At 42.2% G+C, this 16,719-nt stretch overlaps 2 protein-coding genes across 6 annotated transcripts in view; one reads left to right on the top strand and one right to left on the bottom strand.

The window, feature by feature from the left end:
• DNM1L (dynamin 1 like) overlaps positions 1-3,002 on the top strand; it is a 48,705-nt gene extending 45,703 nt beyond the window's left edge. For all 5 annotated transcript variants that reach the window (XM_058191581.1, XM_058191582.1, XM_058191583.1 and 2 more), the window contains one exon: positions 1,709-3,002. In XM_058191581.1, the coding sequence (XP_058047564.1) occupies positions 1,709-1,765 (57 nt within the window). In that variant the 3' untranslated portion in view covers positions 1,766-3,002. The remainder of the gene's footprint in view (positions 1-1,708) is intronic.
• Positions 3,003-5,458: 2,456 nt separating this feature from the next.
• Positions 5,459-14,204, bottom strand: YARS2 (tyrosyl-tRNA synthetase 2). Its single transcript, XM_058191592.1, has 5 exons — positions 13,345-14,204; positions 8,832-8,999; positions 7,861-8,016; positions 6,705-6,875; positions 5,459-5,907 (listed from the first exon to the last, which is right to left on the bottom strand). The coding sequence occupies exons 1-5, from the start codon at positions 14,172-14,174 to the stop codon at positions 5,736-5,738; spliced, it is 1,497 nt and encodes a 498-aa protein (XP_058047575.1). The 5' UTR covers positions 14,175-14,204; the 3' UTR covers positions 5,459-5,735.
• Between the last annotated feature and the right edge of the window lie 2,515 nt (positions 14,205-16,719).

The following is a 16,719-nucleotide window of genomic DNA, read 5'->3' as shown; positions in this document are numbered from 1 at the left end:
CACAGCATGTGAGCCTGAGGGAGGTCAATTGCCAACAGCTGCAGACTGGAGTGACCCTTGCGTCAGAAGACTTGATAGACGGAGGCAACAGAAGGAAGGGAGGGGCAGGCCTGGATAAGTGCTGAGTCATGGAGCCACACCCCATGGCCTATATAAAGGATCTGCTTTCTGGCATTCTCTGAGTCAGGCAAAGTCTAACATATCTTGCTGAAGTCACTTTCTGGTCTCCTGCCTGCCTTGAGGACTTTGCTAGGACTTTGGCAGAGCTGCAAAGGCACGCCTGATTCGGATTTCCCTGACCCGGCCGTCAGCGGAGGAGTGGGACACGACACTTAGCACTTGGCCACCAAAGGTGCCCCCGACATGAGTGACACCGACCTGGCCACCCCCTCCCCTCCCCTGAGGTCAAACACAACCTTGATGTGGCCCTCAATGAAATGGAGTTTGACACCCCTGTTCTAGATACAAGGGTGAGCAAAGAAACAAATTATTTGGTAGTTCAGAGAAGGAGCAAAGTAGTTTTGTAATGTAAAATCTGTTTTCTGGCCCAATGCCTAGAGCATGCTTTCCCAACCTTTTTACCCTGTGGGAACCCTTAGAATAATTTTCAGGTCTAAAGGAACCTCTCCATGAAAAGTATTATAGGAAGTCCTTGCCTTACAACTGTTAGAAGATATGATGGATCCGGAAAAAGCTACTAATGACCTGGGTTCAAAGTTCCAAATCTGTTCCCCACCCCCTCCCCCTGTTACAGGACTGCATTTTGGGCGTTTAGGAGCCAGCCCAAATTTACCACTGTTTGCAGTATCACATGACTGTAATTTATGATACGGCATTTACTTCTAGTTTCTGGCAAAAACGCCCCATGATGAACAATGGGTTTGCGTAATGATGGTCACAAAAGCCATAAAATTGTGAATGGTCACATAATTTGCTTTATAACGATCATCGCTTACAACCAAAATTGTGGATTCAGTTATGATAGTAATTGAGAACTACTTACATGCCTATGGCTAGCACTGCTTGGCATATAAAGATTTTAAAAAATGAATATTTTTACTTAATCCTATTTTTTCTATAAATGTCCTGCAATGCAGGAAGTATTTATGCATTTCCCTGGCTCTTGTAATTTCTATTTGTATTTACTTTTACTTTAAAATAAGCATGATATAACTGGAGTTTCTAGGACAATAATAGTGAAGTAATTACTGTTAAATGCATTTATGGACCATAATGCTTATGGAGATCAAATTATTTGAGTTTTTAATTAAACAAATTGAATATCCCCTAGCATTAGCTTCTTTAAAGTAACCTAAATAACCCAACTGAGCACTTGAATCTATAATAGAGGGGCAAAGTCTATACTAGAGGGCAAAATCTACATAAAATAGTGGGCGAAGTTTGAGAGCCAACATCTCTGTCTCCCTCCTTCCCCCATGTTCAATATCTTTCCTTCTTTCTAGAGGTGTCAGTGAAAATATAGTAACGTCACAGGAAAAACCTGAACCACAATTCTTTGCACTCAAGCTTTTCCACCATTTTACAATGTTTAATATACGCCTTTTCCTTTAAAAAATTGCAGTACTTTTTACTGAGCAGAATGATTCAGAGTGTTCTAAGAGTTGTAAATTATTGCCTGACAAGAAGCACTTCTGGATTGATGCCCTTTGCCCTAATTGGTATATGATTTCTTCTTTTTTTTTTTCAGGCCCTGCAACGAGCCAGTCAAATTATTGCAGAGATTAGAGAAACGCATCTTTGGTGAACAAACAAGAGACTTGAAAAGGGCTAGGTGTTATATACTAATGAAACTCCATGTGTATCACAGCATGTAAAGTCTGCTTATATCAAGAAGTTTGGTTCAGTTGTCTATGGACAGAAAAGCATCATATACTTTGCAAAGGAAATAATATTTAATCATCATTATCCCCGGCTGTTTTCTGATGCAAAGAACAGCCTTGTTTTATGTGGGACTGAATTAAGTTAAAATTGAGGGGTGGAAAGCTAGGTTAAAATTCCAGTGCCTGGTTTGGTTAAATTAGTTGCCTGTGAATAAGATGAGCAGTGTAGTATTGTGATGTAGCTTTTTCAGCTGCTTTTGCAATATAAGTTTTTAACCATGAAAGAAAGACCCTGCAATATTTAATTATGAATTTAATTGCATGCCCTTGATCTCAAACTGATGAACAGTACCAGAGGAATATTGCCTCTTAGCCGTGTGATATGTAAGCTCAAAGATAGTTGGTTTAACTTCTGGTATTACTGAACTTTTCTTTGTTATAGAAATATGGAATATTTGATAAGTCAGCTGAGGAACAGTAGAATTGGCAAGAAATTTCCATTCACCAGCTTCCTCTGGATGGGACCAAAAACCTGGGACCGTTCACTTAAAATACCAGGCTTTAAAAAAATAAATGAAAATAGTATGAAAGATCATGTCTCTCTTAATAATCTTGAAGTAAAGGCAGCTGTCCATCACATCAACTTGGATCACCAGAACATATTACTGCCTTTTTTAAAAGAAACCACCAAATGATACAGCCGATTTGTTTGATTTCTCTACTATAACCAGCAAAAGCAACAATGTTATACTGATCCCTGAATATTTTATTATTTTAAAGCACAACACATCTTATCACAAATATTTTTTTTTTCCTTTTTAAAGGAAGCATATTAACTGTCGCGCTTGAAATATTTCCAGCTTCCTTTGAGCAGCACACATTAGGAAGTAGGCAGAGTGCTTTCTTCCGTGCGTACTAGTGGAAAACCAAATTTTGCCTGATAGCGTAACAGGCTAAAAAGAAGTTGACCTAAATCATTTTGAGACCGGACATTTTAAATATTCAGTAAGTTTGAAAGTATATGAGTTACACCCTTATTTTACACTGAAACATAGTTGCGTTTACTGCTGTTAAATGTGTCTCTGCGTTCAGATTTATTACAGAAATTCACACCCACGTACAGGTTAATCATATGGAAAATAAAATTGTGTTTGAATCTTGTTTGTGGCCTTTGCAAATCTGTGGAACTAGATGGTCTTGAATTCAGTAACTGCTATGCCAGGATTCTGGCAGACTTCAATGAATTGCACTAGTATATGAGTTAGAAATACTATAGTATTGTATCTCTGCCCAGTCATTACCCCATAAACACACACAAGCACACAAAACCTAGACCGTTGTTTTACACAAGTGTCTTGACAGCAGTATCCTCAACTCACAAACAAACAATCATACATTATTCCATTACTCCTAGGATATGCCCAAATTAACCCCTGGGGAAATTATTCTGTTTTAGAGGAACTTTGGAAGAAATATTTTGTTTATATTAATTTCTGATTGGATCCTGCTTTAAGACCTGTAGTGGCACAGTGGGTTAGAAAGCAGTACTGCAGGCTACTTCTGCCGGCTGCTGCAGTTTGGCAGTTCAAATCCCACCCGGCTCAAGGTTGATTCAGCCTTCCAAGATCGGTAAAATGAGGACCCAGATTGTTGGAGGCAATAGGCGGATTCTGTAAACCACTTAGAGAAGGCTGTAAAGCACTGTGAACTGATATATAAGTCTAAGTGCTATTGGTGCTAAGTGGGACCATCCAACTGGATTTAAAGATTTTCCATTGCATAGGTAATGTTGCATGTTCCTGATAATTTTTGCATTGATCCGTGACTCAGAGATGTGGACATTGGAAGTTTCCATTGCATCTTCAAAAGTAAACAACATGGGTCAGACTAAACATCTTAATCCATCACTGATAAAAATCTGTCTTGCTCTAAAAGTAATGTGAAATATAATTTTGAAGGCAAAGCTCATATTTCTTGTAATATTTAATTGCCAGTTTGTCTCTGAAGTAAGTTGTTCTAATTTACATCAGTACAGGCAGTTTCAAGCACTAACAACAGCTCCCTGAATCAATTCAAGTGGAGTGATGAGTACTTAGAGATGGGCCAACAAAACTGTTTTGTTTGGGCATATGACATCATTCTTCAGATTACACTGATCCATCTTTCTGGTGAAGGTCTCCTAAATTTTGAGGAGTAACTCTTTTGGAACAGGAATTGTTTCTGATGTTTCAAGGAAACCCCTTCTGTACTAGGAAAGATAAAGAAGATGGAATGTTTCCCAAATTGTTCCATTCCCAGTACATGTTTTACACAATACTTATTACTAGTCCAATTTCTATAATTTTCAATAGTCCTGGTACAATAGAAAGTATGAAATGTATGTCAAGGCAAGGTGCTTTTCAGTATTCTAGTCCTGGATCAGATCACAGTTAACTTTCACAGAAATATTTCTTCTTTAATAGACTTTCTGGGTCTAAAGCAATGTAAAAATCATCTTCGCAAACATTGCAAAGATAAATGATTTGCAGTTTGAACCTACAAAAACTGAAGATTATGCATAGACAATTTGTCAGTTACTAAAGTTATAACTGTAACTAACTCTGTACAGTTGATAGTTTTGTACCAATAAATCATCTTTTAAAGTACGATCAGTTTTAATAATCACTTGTCAAGGCAGCTGAGTGAAATTTCAGTAAATGCAAGTATTTTAATTGCTTTGAATAGTTGTTAACTATGAAAGAAGTAGTTGCTTAGATTTGTTTAAAAAGAAGTGTAGCCCAAATTTTTCTACTACTACTGCCTTTATTAATGAACTGTCTAAGAAGGATAAATGATGAAGTAAGTACAATTATAATATAGCTTTGTGAAATATGAAGCAATATATCAAATGTACTCGTAAGATGTGGACATTTGCAATTCTGGTTCTTGTGGACAGTAAGGCCATCCAAAAAAAATTTAATTGCCAGCATATGATTAGCACTCCCCACTATTACAGACTGGACATTAAAAAAATCTTAAAAATCTTATTCCAATTATATAAATGCAATTTATGGCTACAGCCCAGCACTGCTGTTGATGAATAGCAATTTGATAGTAACTAGGTTCAGAAAAAAACTAAGCTTTAAACAAAAGCAAGCTGGGAAAGCAGTAAAGGCAGAATTTGGTTATTGCAAAATATCTGTAATATCTTACTTGGAAAGCATAGTATATATAAAGCTGTTGTTTTTGATAATATTAAATAATTGACTTTTCAGTTAGATTGGATCTCAAAACTAAGTTATAATAACATTAACATTTCTCACCTATCCCAGTATTTGTTTTGAAGCTGAACCTATTGATGTTTCAAGAATAATGATTATTATTATTATTAACTTAAGCTGCATTTTTCAAGGCATTCTTACATTTTTGTCCAAACTGTCCACCGCATAAAATGACACTAAATAGAATAGAATAGAATTCTTTATTGGCCAAGTGAGATTGGATACACAAGAAATTTGTCTCTGGTGCATAAACTCTCAGCGTATTATCTTAGAAAATACTGAACAAAATTAGTTATGGTGTTTAGAATAGGCCATTTTACCTAAAACTTGTAATTCAAATAATAATGCAACTAGTAAGTCTTTGAAAATTCACTTTAATGTCCTTATTGCCAGGAATATTTCCACAATGATTTATACATTTAAATTCCATTATAACTGAAACCGTGACTGAATGATGAAATAAAACACATCCATTTTCCAAATGATTTGTGTAGGTAAGCAGGTCTCACTCAGTGAGAAAAAACACTTTACGCAACTGCTCCACTGTCCTTGATGTGTACCGCTGTATGTTATGCCTTTCTGATATCTTTGAAGGAAGGTGGGCTTTCATAACTTAAAACAAACCTTAATATTGTCATTCTTCATGTGACAACTGAAGCCATTTTATAATATAATAGTTCTTCTTTCCAATCTTCAGCAGTGATAAGCCATTACTGAGAATATGTTGTCCAAGAATAAGTACAGCTTCAGGATTAGTTTCTGTAATATGGTTTATAGAAACCGCACCAACTGTTATGTCACGGTATCTGGAAGAAGAAATTGTACAGTTGGACTTACTGCTAATACATCTCAGATAGTTTAGAAGCTTTATCAGGAATGTTAAGGAGGGCAGATCTGTTATTTTTAAAACTTGGAAAAAGCAGAGACCCGATATCTGTGATGGTGAACTTATGTGTGCCAGCATTTAATTGCCATCTCTCCGGGCATGCCAGCTGTCACCCGTTGCTCTTCTGGGTTCCGGCATGCACATGTGCCAGCTAACTGGTCTTTGCACGCACATGCACGCCAGAAATTGGAAGACCAAGTGACACGCTGGAAACCGGAAGCGTGCGCGTGCTGGGGAACTGCTCTTCTGGTTTCCAGCGCTTCTGTACATGCACCAGTTTCTGGTGCTCCCACGCACGCGCTCCCATTTCAGCATTCGATGCCGAAAAGTTTCGCCAACACTGCCCTATATTCTGATAGAATTGCAAGTCTCTCCTGCCCACACATGATCATCACTTCTACTAGCCTCCCAGGCCACCTACAATTCCAAGGATCTCCCTGACCTCTCCTACCTATCTCTGACATTCCTTCATTATTTATCCAGGACTCACACTTAATGACCCCTACATCTTAGGGTTATGACAGCAACCAGGATTGCCATTATTAAGCAATGAGGTCATGTGATGTTGTACTTTACCATCCCTTCACTTAAGTGATAGCAATTCCAATTCCAGCTGCCTGTATATAGGATTAATGGAAATAACTTCTGCATCAAGGCAATTTGTAGCATATGCTATAGAAAGCAGGAGTACAAAGAGAAAGAAATGTGCTAACTTACCCCTTTGGTCCATCTGCAATTGCATTCGCTTTCCGACACAAATCAAGTACTGTTGTTCCAGGCTCAAGTAGCATTTCTATGTAAGGTGCTTCTCTAAAGAGCTCCTGTAGCTCCTCATCAGACATACTTTCTAGTGCATCCACATTGCTGTGATAGAAGGCCTTTGTACATCTGGTAATAAAGAGGTAGGTATAAAAATGTGCACTGCACCAATATTTGCTATTCCAGTTTTTCTCAATTTAGGAAGAGCACTTGTATACTTCAAAAGTGCTCTAGCATTTACAATCACCCTGCTGGAAAAATACCATGAATAATGACGGCTTCATGTCTTCTCCCTCACTTTAAAAAAAGTGGGAGAAACTTTTTTCATTTTGGGGATAGAGCAGGTTTAGAGCAGGAGTCTCCAACCTTGGCAACTTTAAGACTTGGACTTCAACTGGCTGAGGACCTCTGGGAGTTGAAGTCCACAAGTCTTAAAATTGCCAAGGTTGGAGACCCCTGGTCTAGAGGACTGGAAAGGCTTCAGTTCCAAAGTTCCTCTGCACCAATCATGTGCCTCAACATCCCCACGCACCATTTGTGACATAAATGATGATAAAGTCTCCTTATATTAGATTTTCCTTTCTTTGTTTAGAGCAGGGGTGTTAAACTCAAGGCCCAGGGGTCGGATGTGGCCTGCGGGGCCACCCTGGAAACAGCAAAGGAGTGGCCGGCAGTGCCTCTGTCAGCTAAAACAGAGCTTAGGAGGGCTGCATGGGGACCTCCTGAGCTCCCTTTTTGCTGGCAGAGGGTTGCAGGAGGCCGTCGCAGCTGAAAATGCGAGTTTGGGAGCCTGTTTTCGCTGGCAGAGCACAGGTGCCTCCAACTTGAGTAACGTCGAGCTGGCCATGCCCACCCTGACCACACCCCTCCAGCCCCCCCCCCCCAAGGTCAAGCACAGTCCTGATGCGGCCCTCAAAGAAATTGAGTTTGACATCCTCTGGTTTAGAAGCTTCCAACTTGGGATGGAAGAAATTAAGATGGCAAATCCAGAATTTAATTGTCTCTTTTTGCTATGTGTAAAACTACAGCCCTTGCTTATATATCCATTAACAGAACTTTTGTCCAGCAAATGAGATTTAACAAATTCAATCTGTATTTTGTAAATGTACTTTACCTCTTGGCAGATTCCAGACCATTCCTGCCATGAACAAGCTTGGTTACTTCAGCAGCAAGTCGCTTCTGAGGTCCCCGCTTCTCAGGTTCTTTAGCATGCACTTGCATGATGTGATCAATTTCCAGACCAGAAAGGAAAGTAAAAAGCTTCAAGTACCTTAACGGATAGCATTATTTTGCTTCAGTGTCACATAATACAGATTCACAATTTTTTTTAAAAGTACATAATTTAAAAGTGGGACAAATACATTAATTTCCTTTTCTAGAAATATTGAAAATAAAAACCTGACACTGGCAGTAATTGTTTCTGATCAAATAGAGCTAAAATAATATGACAAACTAACCACAGTAAATGCAGAAACATTCAGCTCTGGGGATGTTTTGAAAATCAGGAATGTATTATTTGTATTGTAATTTATACAGCAAGCAATGGAGCTGTTAACATTCTTTGTTATTCATCAACCCATAAAATGGAGGCTGTGTTTCAAGTATTTAATTTTAAAGTTTATCGCGTATCGTTGATCAGGGAGAACAGAGCTAGGCTCTTTGGGTGTCAAAAGTACCAGTTCCTGAAGTTTGAGATGGCATAAACCAATTGTGAGGTGTGCTCTAAGCATCATTTTTTAAAAAAAACCTACCACATATATTCTAACTTCTAGGACATTCAAGAAGGCTACTTTTTTTCTCACTCCAACTTGATTGCCACAATAATCCTGTGAAACCAGTTAAAGAAATGCAGTCTTCTGCCCTTTATATACCAACATTATTGAAAATATAAATAGAAATAATTAGATATCTAGGTATCTATTTGTGCTAGATTGAAAGAAAGGGAGATCTATGGCTATAAAGCTTTGAATTCTGCTTCCCACCCCACCCCCCTTGATAGTCCAGCATCCTGCAAATCATCATTCTAGCAAACTAGTCCTTTTGTTCTTAGCAGGAAAATAACTTTCCATGTAGAAATAGACTTGCCTTTCAACAGTGGCATCTGGCTGTCTGACAAAGAACTGATAGAGTTCAAAAGGAGAAGTCCTATTTCTGTTAAGCCAAACTGCATTCCCAGCAGATTTTCCCAGCTTATCTCCAGCAGTACTTGTAATAAGAGGCACAGTTATTCCATATACATCTTTGTCAGTTACTCTGAAGAAAACAACAATGGAAATGTTATTTGTCAAGAGAGCTTGATATACATTTGATACTATCTAACTGATCACACCTAACATGAACAAATTCATATGTAGTATTTTCAGAAGTGGTATGCTGTTACCTTCTTCCAAGGACTTTAAAACCTGATTAAAGCTCAAGTTTCCCTGCTCCTAGACAATGCCTTAACCACTAGACCAAACTGGCTCTTAAGTTCTTAGGTCATATTAAATGGCCAGCACATATTTTTAAAAAACCAACCATTTACAAACCAAATTTTTATTTTAAGTTTTATAACAGTGTCCCTCAGCCTGACATCATCTTGATATATAGACACTTGATATATCGAATATTTATTTTATTTTCAATCACCTATGTATATGACAGTAGCTATACACCAGGATATTGGATGCACATTAAGTTGTGGAAGGAATGTATGTCCAAGAGATAAGAGCCAAGGTGGTGCAGTGGTTAGAGTGCAGTACTGCAGGCTACTTCAGCTGACTGCTAGCTGCGGTTCAATAGTTCAAATCTCACCAGCTCAAGGTTTCCATCTTTCCGAGGTGGGTAAAATGAGGACCCAGATTGTTGGGGGCAATATGCTGATTCTGTAAACTACATAGAGGGCTGTAAAAGCACTATGAAGTGGTATATAAGTCTAAGTGCTATTGCTATTGCTAGTCCAAATGTAGACAACTTACTTTCTTCAAATATTCTGGACCAACCCCCATCAGCTCTACCCAGAATATCCAACTGCAAAGAAGTGGTGAAATGTAGTCCACAATTTTGAAAAACACTACCACTAATAAAAGTTCATTAACACTCACCTCAGTTCCCTCCCCAAAAGACACTGGGAGAAAAATAATATTCAATTGTTTTCTTATGGTTCTGAAATGTATTATTAGACAGAACCCCCGAAAACCCCAAAGGGGAAGGAGACCGAAATGAAATTATAGTCCTTTTTCTAGTGTGAAAGGAGACACTACATGAGTACATTAAAGGACAAAAAAGGACACAGCTGAAGGAAAAAAACACAGAAAGTCCAGTTATCTCTTGTAAAAAGCACCTTTGGAACAACCATGACCTGGATGACTGAGAATCTCCATAGACATTTAGAAAAAATAAAGAACATTGTTTATGTTAAAAGATGCTAGTATCAGTAGAAGAGGCTTGGAGTCTTTATAGAGGCTCTGGGTGAAACTCCAGTAAGGGCATTCTATAGTATTATCAGATGTTACATTCCAGCTACAAAAATGATAATCTGATTTACACTGCTTTCTTAACCATGTGTCAGTTCTGGAATAATCCATAACCTTGAATAGTTTGGGATTCTTTTACATTCTTGTGGCCAAGAGATCCCTGTAGTCTCCTCCCACTTGTAACTGCATGACTGTAACTTGTTGCTTATATCCTTGCGATTTATATTGATATTGACTGTTTCCTAGTATGATTTGATTGCTTATTATACCATATGACTGTCACTGGGTGTTGTGCCTTGTGATTCTTGACAAGTATATCTTGTCTTTTATATACACTGAGAGCATATGCACCAAAGACAAATTCTTGCATCCTGGACATAAACTGTTTCAATTCCTACCCTCAAAACGACGCTATAGAGCACTGCACATCAGAACAACTAGACACAAGAACAGTTTTTTCCCGAAGGCCATCACTCTGCTAAACAAATAATTCCCTCAACACTGTCAAACTATTTACTGAATCTGCACTACTATTAATCTTCTCATAGTTCCCATCACCAATCTCTTTCCATTTATGACTGTATGACTATAACTTGTTGCTGGCAATCCTTTGCTGGCAATTTATATTGATATATTGACCATCAATTGTGTTGTAAATGTTGTACCTTGATGAACGTATCTTTTCTTTTATGTACACTGAGAGCATATGCACCAAGACAAATTCCTTGTGTGTCCAATCACACTTGGCCAATAAAATTCTATTCTATTGTTGTTGTTTTTTGTTTTTTTTTTATTTCGATTTTTATACCGCCCTTCTCCCGAAGGACTCAGGGCGGTGTACAGCCAAGTAAAAATTCAATATATAAACATTAAAAAGAGGTTAAAAAGAAATATTATAATGTGGCCGAAATTTTAAAAGAGTTTAAAATCTTAAGACATAAATACCCCAATAAAATTTCAATCCAGTCCCGCTTGAATAAATAGGTGCGTTTTCAACTCACACCGAAAGGTCCGAAGATCAGGCACTTGACGTAAACCAGGGGGAAGTTCATTCCAGAGCGTAGGAGCTCCAACAGAGAAGGCCCTTCCCCTGGGGGCCGCCAACCGACATTGCTTGGCGGACGGCACCCTGAGAAGGCCCTCTCTGTGTGAGCGTACGGGTCGGTGGGAGGCAAAAGGTAACAGCAGGCGGTCCCGTAAGTACCCGGGTCCTAAGCCATGGAGCGCTTTAAAGGTGGTAACCAAAATCTTGAAGCGCACCCGAAAGACCACAGGAAGCCAGTGCAAACTGCGCAGGATTGGTGTTACATGGGAGCAACGAGTTGCTCCCACTATTACCCGTGCAGCTGAATTCTGGACTAGCTGCAGCCTCCGGGTGCACTTCAAGGGCAGCCCCATGTAGAGAGCATTGCAATAGTCCAAGCAGGAAGTGACAAGGGCATGAGTGACTGTGCATAAGGCATCCCGGTCAAGGAAGGGGCGCAACTGGCGCACCAAGCGTACTTGGTGGAAGGCCCTCCTGGAGACGGCCGCCAAATGATCGTCAAACGACAGCCGCCCATCCAAGAGGACACCCAAGTTGCGCACCCTCTCCGTTGGGGCCAATAACTGCCCCACAGCCAGCTGCGGCTGCAGCTGACTGTACCGGGTGCCGCATCCACAGCCACTCCGCCTTGGAGGATTGAGCTTGAGTCTATTTCTCCCCATCCAGGCCCGTACGGCTTCCAGACACCGGGACAGCACTTCGACAGCTTCATTGGGGTGGTCCGGGGTGGAAAAGTACAGCTGAGTATCATCAGCATACAGATGATAACTCACCCCGAAACCACTGATGACCTCACCCAGCGGCTTCATATAGATGTTGAACAGAAGGGGCGAGAGAATCGACCCCTGAGGCACCCCACAAGGTGCCTCGCGGTCGACCTCTGCCCCCCTGTCAACACCGTCTGCGACCGGTCGGAGAGATAGGAGGAGAACCACCGATAAATGGTGCCTCCCACTCCCAACCCCTCCAACCGGTGCAGCAAGATACCATGGTCGATGGTATCAAAAGCCGCTGAGAGATCTAATAGGACCAGGGCAGAGGAACAACCCCTATCCCTGGCCCTCCAGAGGTCATCCACCAATGCGACCAAAGCTGTCTCCGTACTGTGACCGGCCTGGAAGCCAGACTGGAACGGGTCTAGATAGACAGCTTCACCCAGGTACCGGGGAAGCTGCCATGCAACCACACTCTCTACAACCTTCGCCACAAAGCGAAGGTTGGAGACTGGACGATAATTACCCAAAATAGCTGGGTCCAGGTATTGGATTGTGTGTCCAATCACACTTGGCCAATGAAGAATTCAATTCTATTCTAGTTGTGGAGGATAATAAAATATGCTTTATTGCATCTATCTCCAAACACTTTGATCCCTTCTTTAAGGCAGGCATTTTCCCACAGCACCTAGTCAAATTAAAGCTTACCTCCCATGGAACCCACGAGACCAAGGGAGCCAAATGACAAAAAAAAAAAAAGTGTGACATCATCACACAAAATCCATGACTTACATACTTGCACTAGATGCAAGTATATAAGTCATAGATTTTGTGTGATGACATCACTTATATACCTTAGACTTACTAGACTTGTATACCGCTTCACAGTGTGAATGTGATTTTGTGATAACACCTAGTGCAAGTATGTAAGTCATAGATTTTGTGTGATGACATCACTTATATACCTTACACTTATATACCGCTTCACAGTGTAAATGTGATTTTTTGTGGTAACACCTGGTGCAAGTATATAAGTCATAGATTTTCTGTGATGACAGCACTTATATGCCTTAGACCAGAGGTCTCCAACCTTGGCAACTTTAAGCCTGGCGGACTTCAACTCCCAAGTTGCCAAGGTTGGAGACCCCTGCCTTAGACTTATAGACTTATGTACCACTTCAGTGTGAATGTGATTTTGTGTGATGATACCTGGTGCAAGTCATAGATTTTGTGTGATGACATTACTTATATACCGCGCTTCAGTGTGAATGTTCACAGTGCTTTACAGCTCTCTGTACATGTCCATAACATGCCAACACATCCCTTTGCCACATCAAGAGTTGCCAGGCGCCCTGCAAAACCACCCCAACTCCTTCCGGTCTTACTTAGAGACGAGGTCGTAGCCAGACATGATGTTGCCCAACTGGTCGGCTCCGCCCAGCTGAATGAGGCAGCCGTAGCTACGGTGCAAATGCAAGAAGTCGTAAGCTTGAAGGGCCGGGTAGAGAAACTCGGCCAAGCCCATGCCTTCGGGGCTGCTCAAGCGGGCCTTGCAGCTCTGCCGGCTCAGCAACGTGCCCATCCGGAGGTGACCCCCGACTCCGGCCAGGAAGCCGATGACCGACTCGCTCTCCAGCCAGCTGGCGTTGTCCAGGAAATGGACGCTGCCCAAGCGGCTGCCGCCCTCCTCGGCCCAGAAGAGCTCCCGGTGGTTCTGGAAGAGCCGCTGGAGCCCCTCGCGGAGGCCCCCCGCGCGCTCCCGCACCTGCTCCGCCGTCAGCGTCTCCCGGGCTTTGGTGCGGCCGCTGGGATCGCCCAGCTGCGCCGTAGCGCCGCCCACCAGGGCGATGACGTCGTGGCCGGCCCGTTGGAAGTGCAGCAAGCCCAGCACCGCCAGCAGGTGCCCGACGTGCAACGAGTCGGCCGTGGGGTCAAAGCCGCAGTAAGCCGTCACGGGAGGGCGGCCGGGCTGGAGGAGCTCGATGAGCTGCTCCTCGGCGGGCTCAGGCGGGAACACCTCCTGGAATAGACCGCGCTGGTACTGGGTGGCTAAGAGGCCCTTCGCCACGGGAGAGCCCGGCGTCGGACGAGCGTCTGGCTGCTGGTCGTGACGCTGCCGCCGCGTCTGCGAAATCAGGAGTCGGGGCGGCGGCGGCGCTGCTCTCCGAGCCGAAAGAAGCCATAGGCGGCCAGCCCGGAGCGTGGGCGCCGCCATCTTGCCTACGGAAAGGCCGCTGAGCTTTGAGCGCGAGGCATGTCGGGATGGGGGCGGGGCCAAAGCGTCCCATCCCTCTAGCGCAGGACTCTCCAACCTTGGCAGCTTTAAGCCTGGCGGACTTCAACTCCCATAATTCCAAAGCTGGCTGGGGAATTCTGGGAGTTGAAGTCCGCCAGGCTTAAAGTTGCCAAGGTTGGAGACCCCTGCTTTAGCGTCGGCGGAGGTGTGGGGGTGGGGGATCGCTGCCTCGAAAATCATCCGGATTGGAACGTGAGGGGCCTGGGATGCTTCCTTGAGATTCCCACGTTTCCAAATTTGCTGGCTCGAAGGTGGTGGGGCATCGTCCCCCAAAGCAGTGGCGTTAAGATTTAAGACATGCATTTCAGAATGGGCTGCAGCCAACTTCATCTCCTGTCGGATGAACTTCCAAATCAGTTGTGAAGAGGGACTATTGGCTGCTACACAGTATTGATTGTGAAGAGCTTGGGGATAACCTCGCTTTGATTCCCCTGCATCTAAAACTGCTTACATTCTGTCCACCCTAGAGAAAAGAGCTATTTCTTTATGTTAAATATAAGCCAACCAGTCAACAAACTGCTGCCATGTAGAATGTCATGCTCTCCTCTTCCAGAATATTTATGTATCAATATAGACAGTAATGAGGATAACGCAGCAGAAGCATCAGAAATGGGATTTTATTTTTATTTTTTATTTATAATCGAATTTGTATATCGCCCGAAGGACTCAGGAAACAGCCAGTTTAAAAACACAATATAATATAATATAAGTTAAAAACAATATAAAATTAATATAATTTACGGCCAAAATACTAAAAACTAACAATAACAATAAAATTAAAATCCCATTAAAACTACATTTTTAAGCTAGCCCTGCTCGATGGAATAAAAAAGTCTTCAGCTTGCGGCGGAAGGTCCAGAGGTCGGGGAGTTGACGAAGCCCCGGAGGCAACTCGTTCCAGAGGGCAGGAGCCCCCACAGAGAAGGCCCTCCCCCTGGGGGCCGCCAGTCAACATTGTTTAACTGACGGTACCCCGAGGAGGCCCTCCCTGTGGGAGCGCACAGGTCGATGGGAGGCTGTTGGTGGCAGTAGGCGGTCCCGTAAATAGCCCGGTTGTAAGCCATGGATCTTGTTTCCTTTGAAGAATAAAGACGGAAAGAAGCCTGGCTCACCCCCAAGAGTAAAAGAAGACACACTCATAGGAATAGAATAGATAGAATAGAATTCTTTATTGCCCAAGTGTGATTGGACACACAAGGAATTTGTCTTTGGTGCATATGCTCTCAGTGTACATAAAAGAAAAGATACATTCATCAAGAATCATAAGGTACAACACTTAATGATAGTCATAGGTTACAAATAAGCAATCGAATCATACTAGGAAACAATATAAATCGTAAGGATACAAGCAACAAAGTTATAGTCATGAAGTCATAAGTGGAAGGACTTCCCCTCTAGTTTTTCCTCTCTTAATTAGCGTCTACATTCATTTTTTAGAAGGATGTATAAAATTCCATTATGGATCCCCAGAGTAAGTATAAGTTTGCAGACTCCTGATCTAGTTCAGACCTCTGCTTATTTTTGTATCCATTACAGCAGGGGTCTCCAACCTTGGTTCCTTTAAGACTTGTGGACTTCAACTCCCAGAGTTCCTCAGCCAGCTTTGCTGGTTGAGGGACTCTGGGAGTTGAAGTCCACAAGTCTTAAAGGGACCAAGGTTGGAGACCCCTTCATTACAGCATCTCTGACAGATCATTCATTCAACCTTGGATTGAAGACCTCTAGGGAGGAACTCCCCATACCATATGACAACCCATTCCATTGGCTGATAGCTCATACAATCAGACAGTTCCTTTTTGTTACTTACAACCAGTTTTAGAAATTCCAGCTGTCACACCATTCATATGATCACAATTCAGGTACCGCACAACGGCTGTACCATCCCACAGACATGGACTCACCATTTGCAATCTTCTTTGCCACAAGCAACGTTAATGGGGGAAGCCAGCAGGAAGGTTGCAAGTTTTTATATTATTTGTATCCCATCTTTATTATTTTTTTTACAAATAACTCAAGGTGGAGAATATATCCAACAAACGTCCTCCTCTTATTGTTCTCACAACAACAACAACCCTATGAGGTGGGCTGGGCTGAGAGAGAGTAATTGGCCAAGGTCATCCAGTTGGTTTTCACAGTTAAGGGAAGACTAGAGCTCCAGGTGTCAGCCTCCAGTCTTACTGCTTTATTGCTTTGGGTAGTCTATCTGCCAATTTATGCATTTATTACCTGGCTTGCTACGGCTATCATGGTAACGGGGTGGGTGGGAGAGAAGGAGTGCTGGAGGAGAAACAAAACTGTAAAATGAAGAGTTTTTCAAATGTGTTCAGCAGTTGGAAGGTGGGCTGATAACAGCATGCCAGAGGGATGAAACCATCTGAAGATGCACCCCATGTGCCACCTAGGGGGGGACGTGGATTGGACATGACTGACTGGACTACAGGGAGGGGGGCTTGAGGCATATTTC

The sequence above is a fragment of the Ahaetulla prasina genome, chromosome 7 (assembly GCF_028640845.1).
Source record: "Ahaetulla prasina isolate Xishuangbanna chromosome 7, ASM2864084v1, whole genome shotgun sequence".
Taxonomy (NCBI): Eukaryota; Metazoa; Chordata; class Lepidosauria; order Squamata; family Colubridae; genus Ahaetulla; species Ahaetulla prasina.
This window is presented reverse-complemented; position numbering and strand designations above follow the sequence as displayed.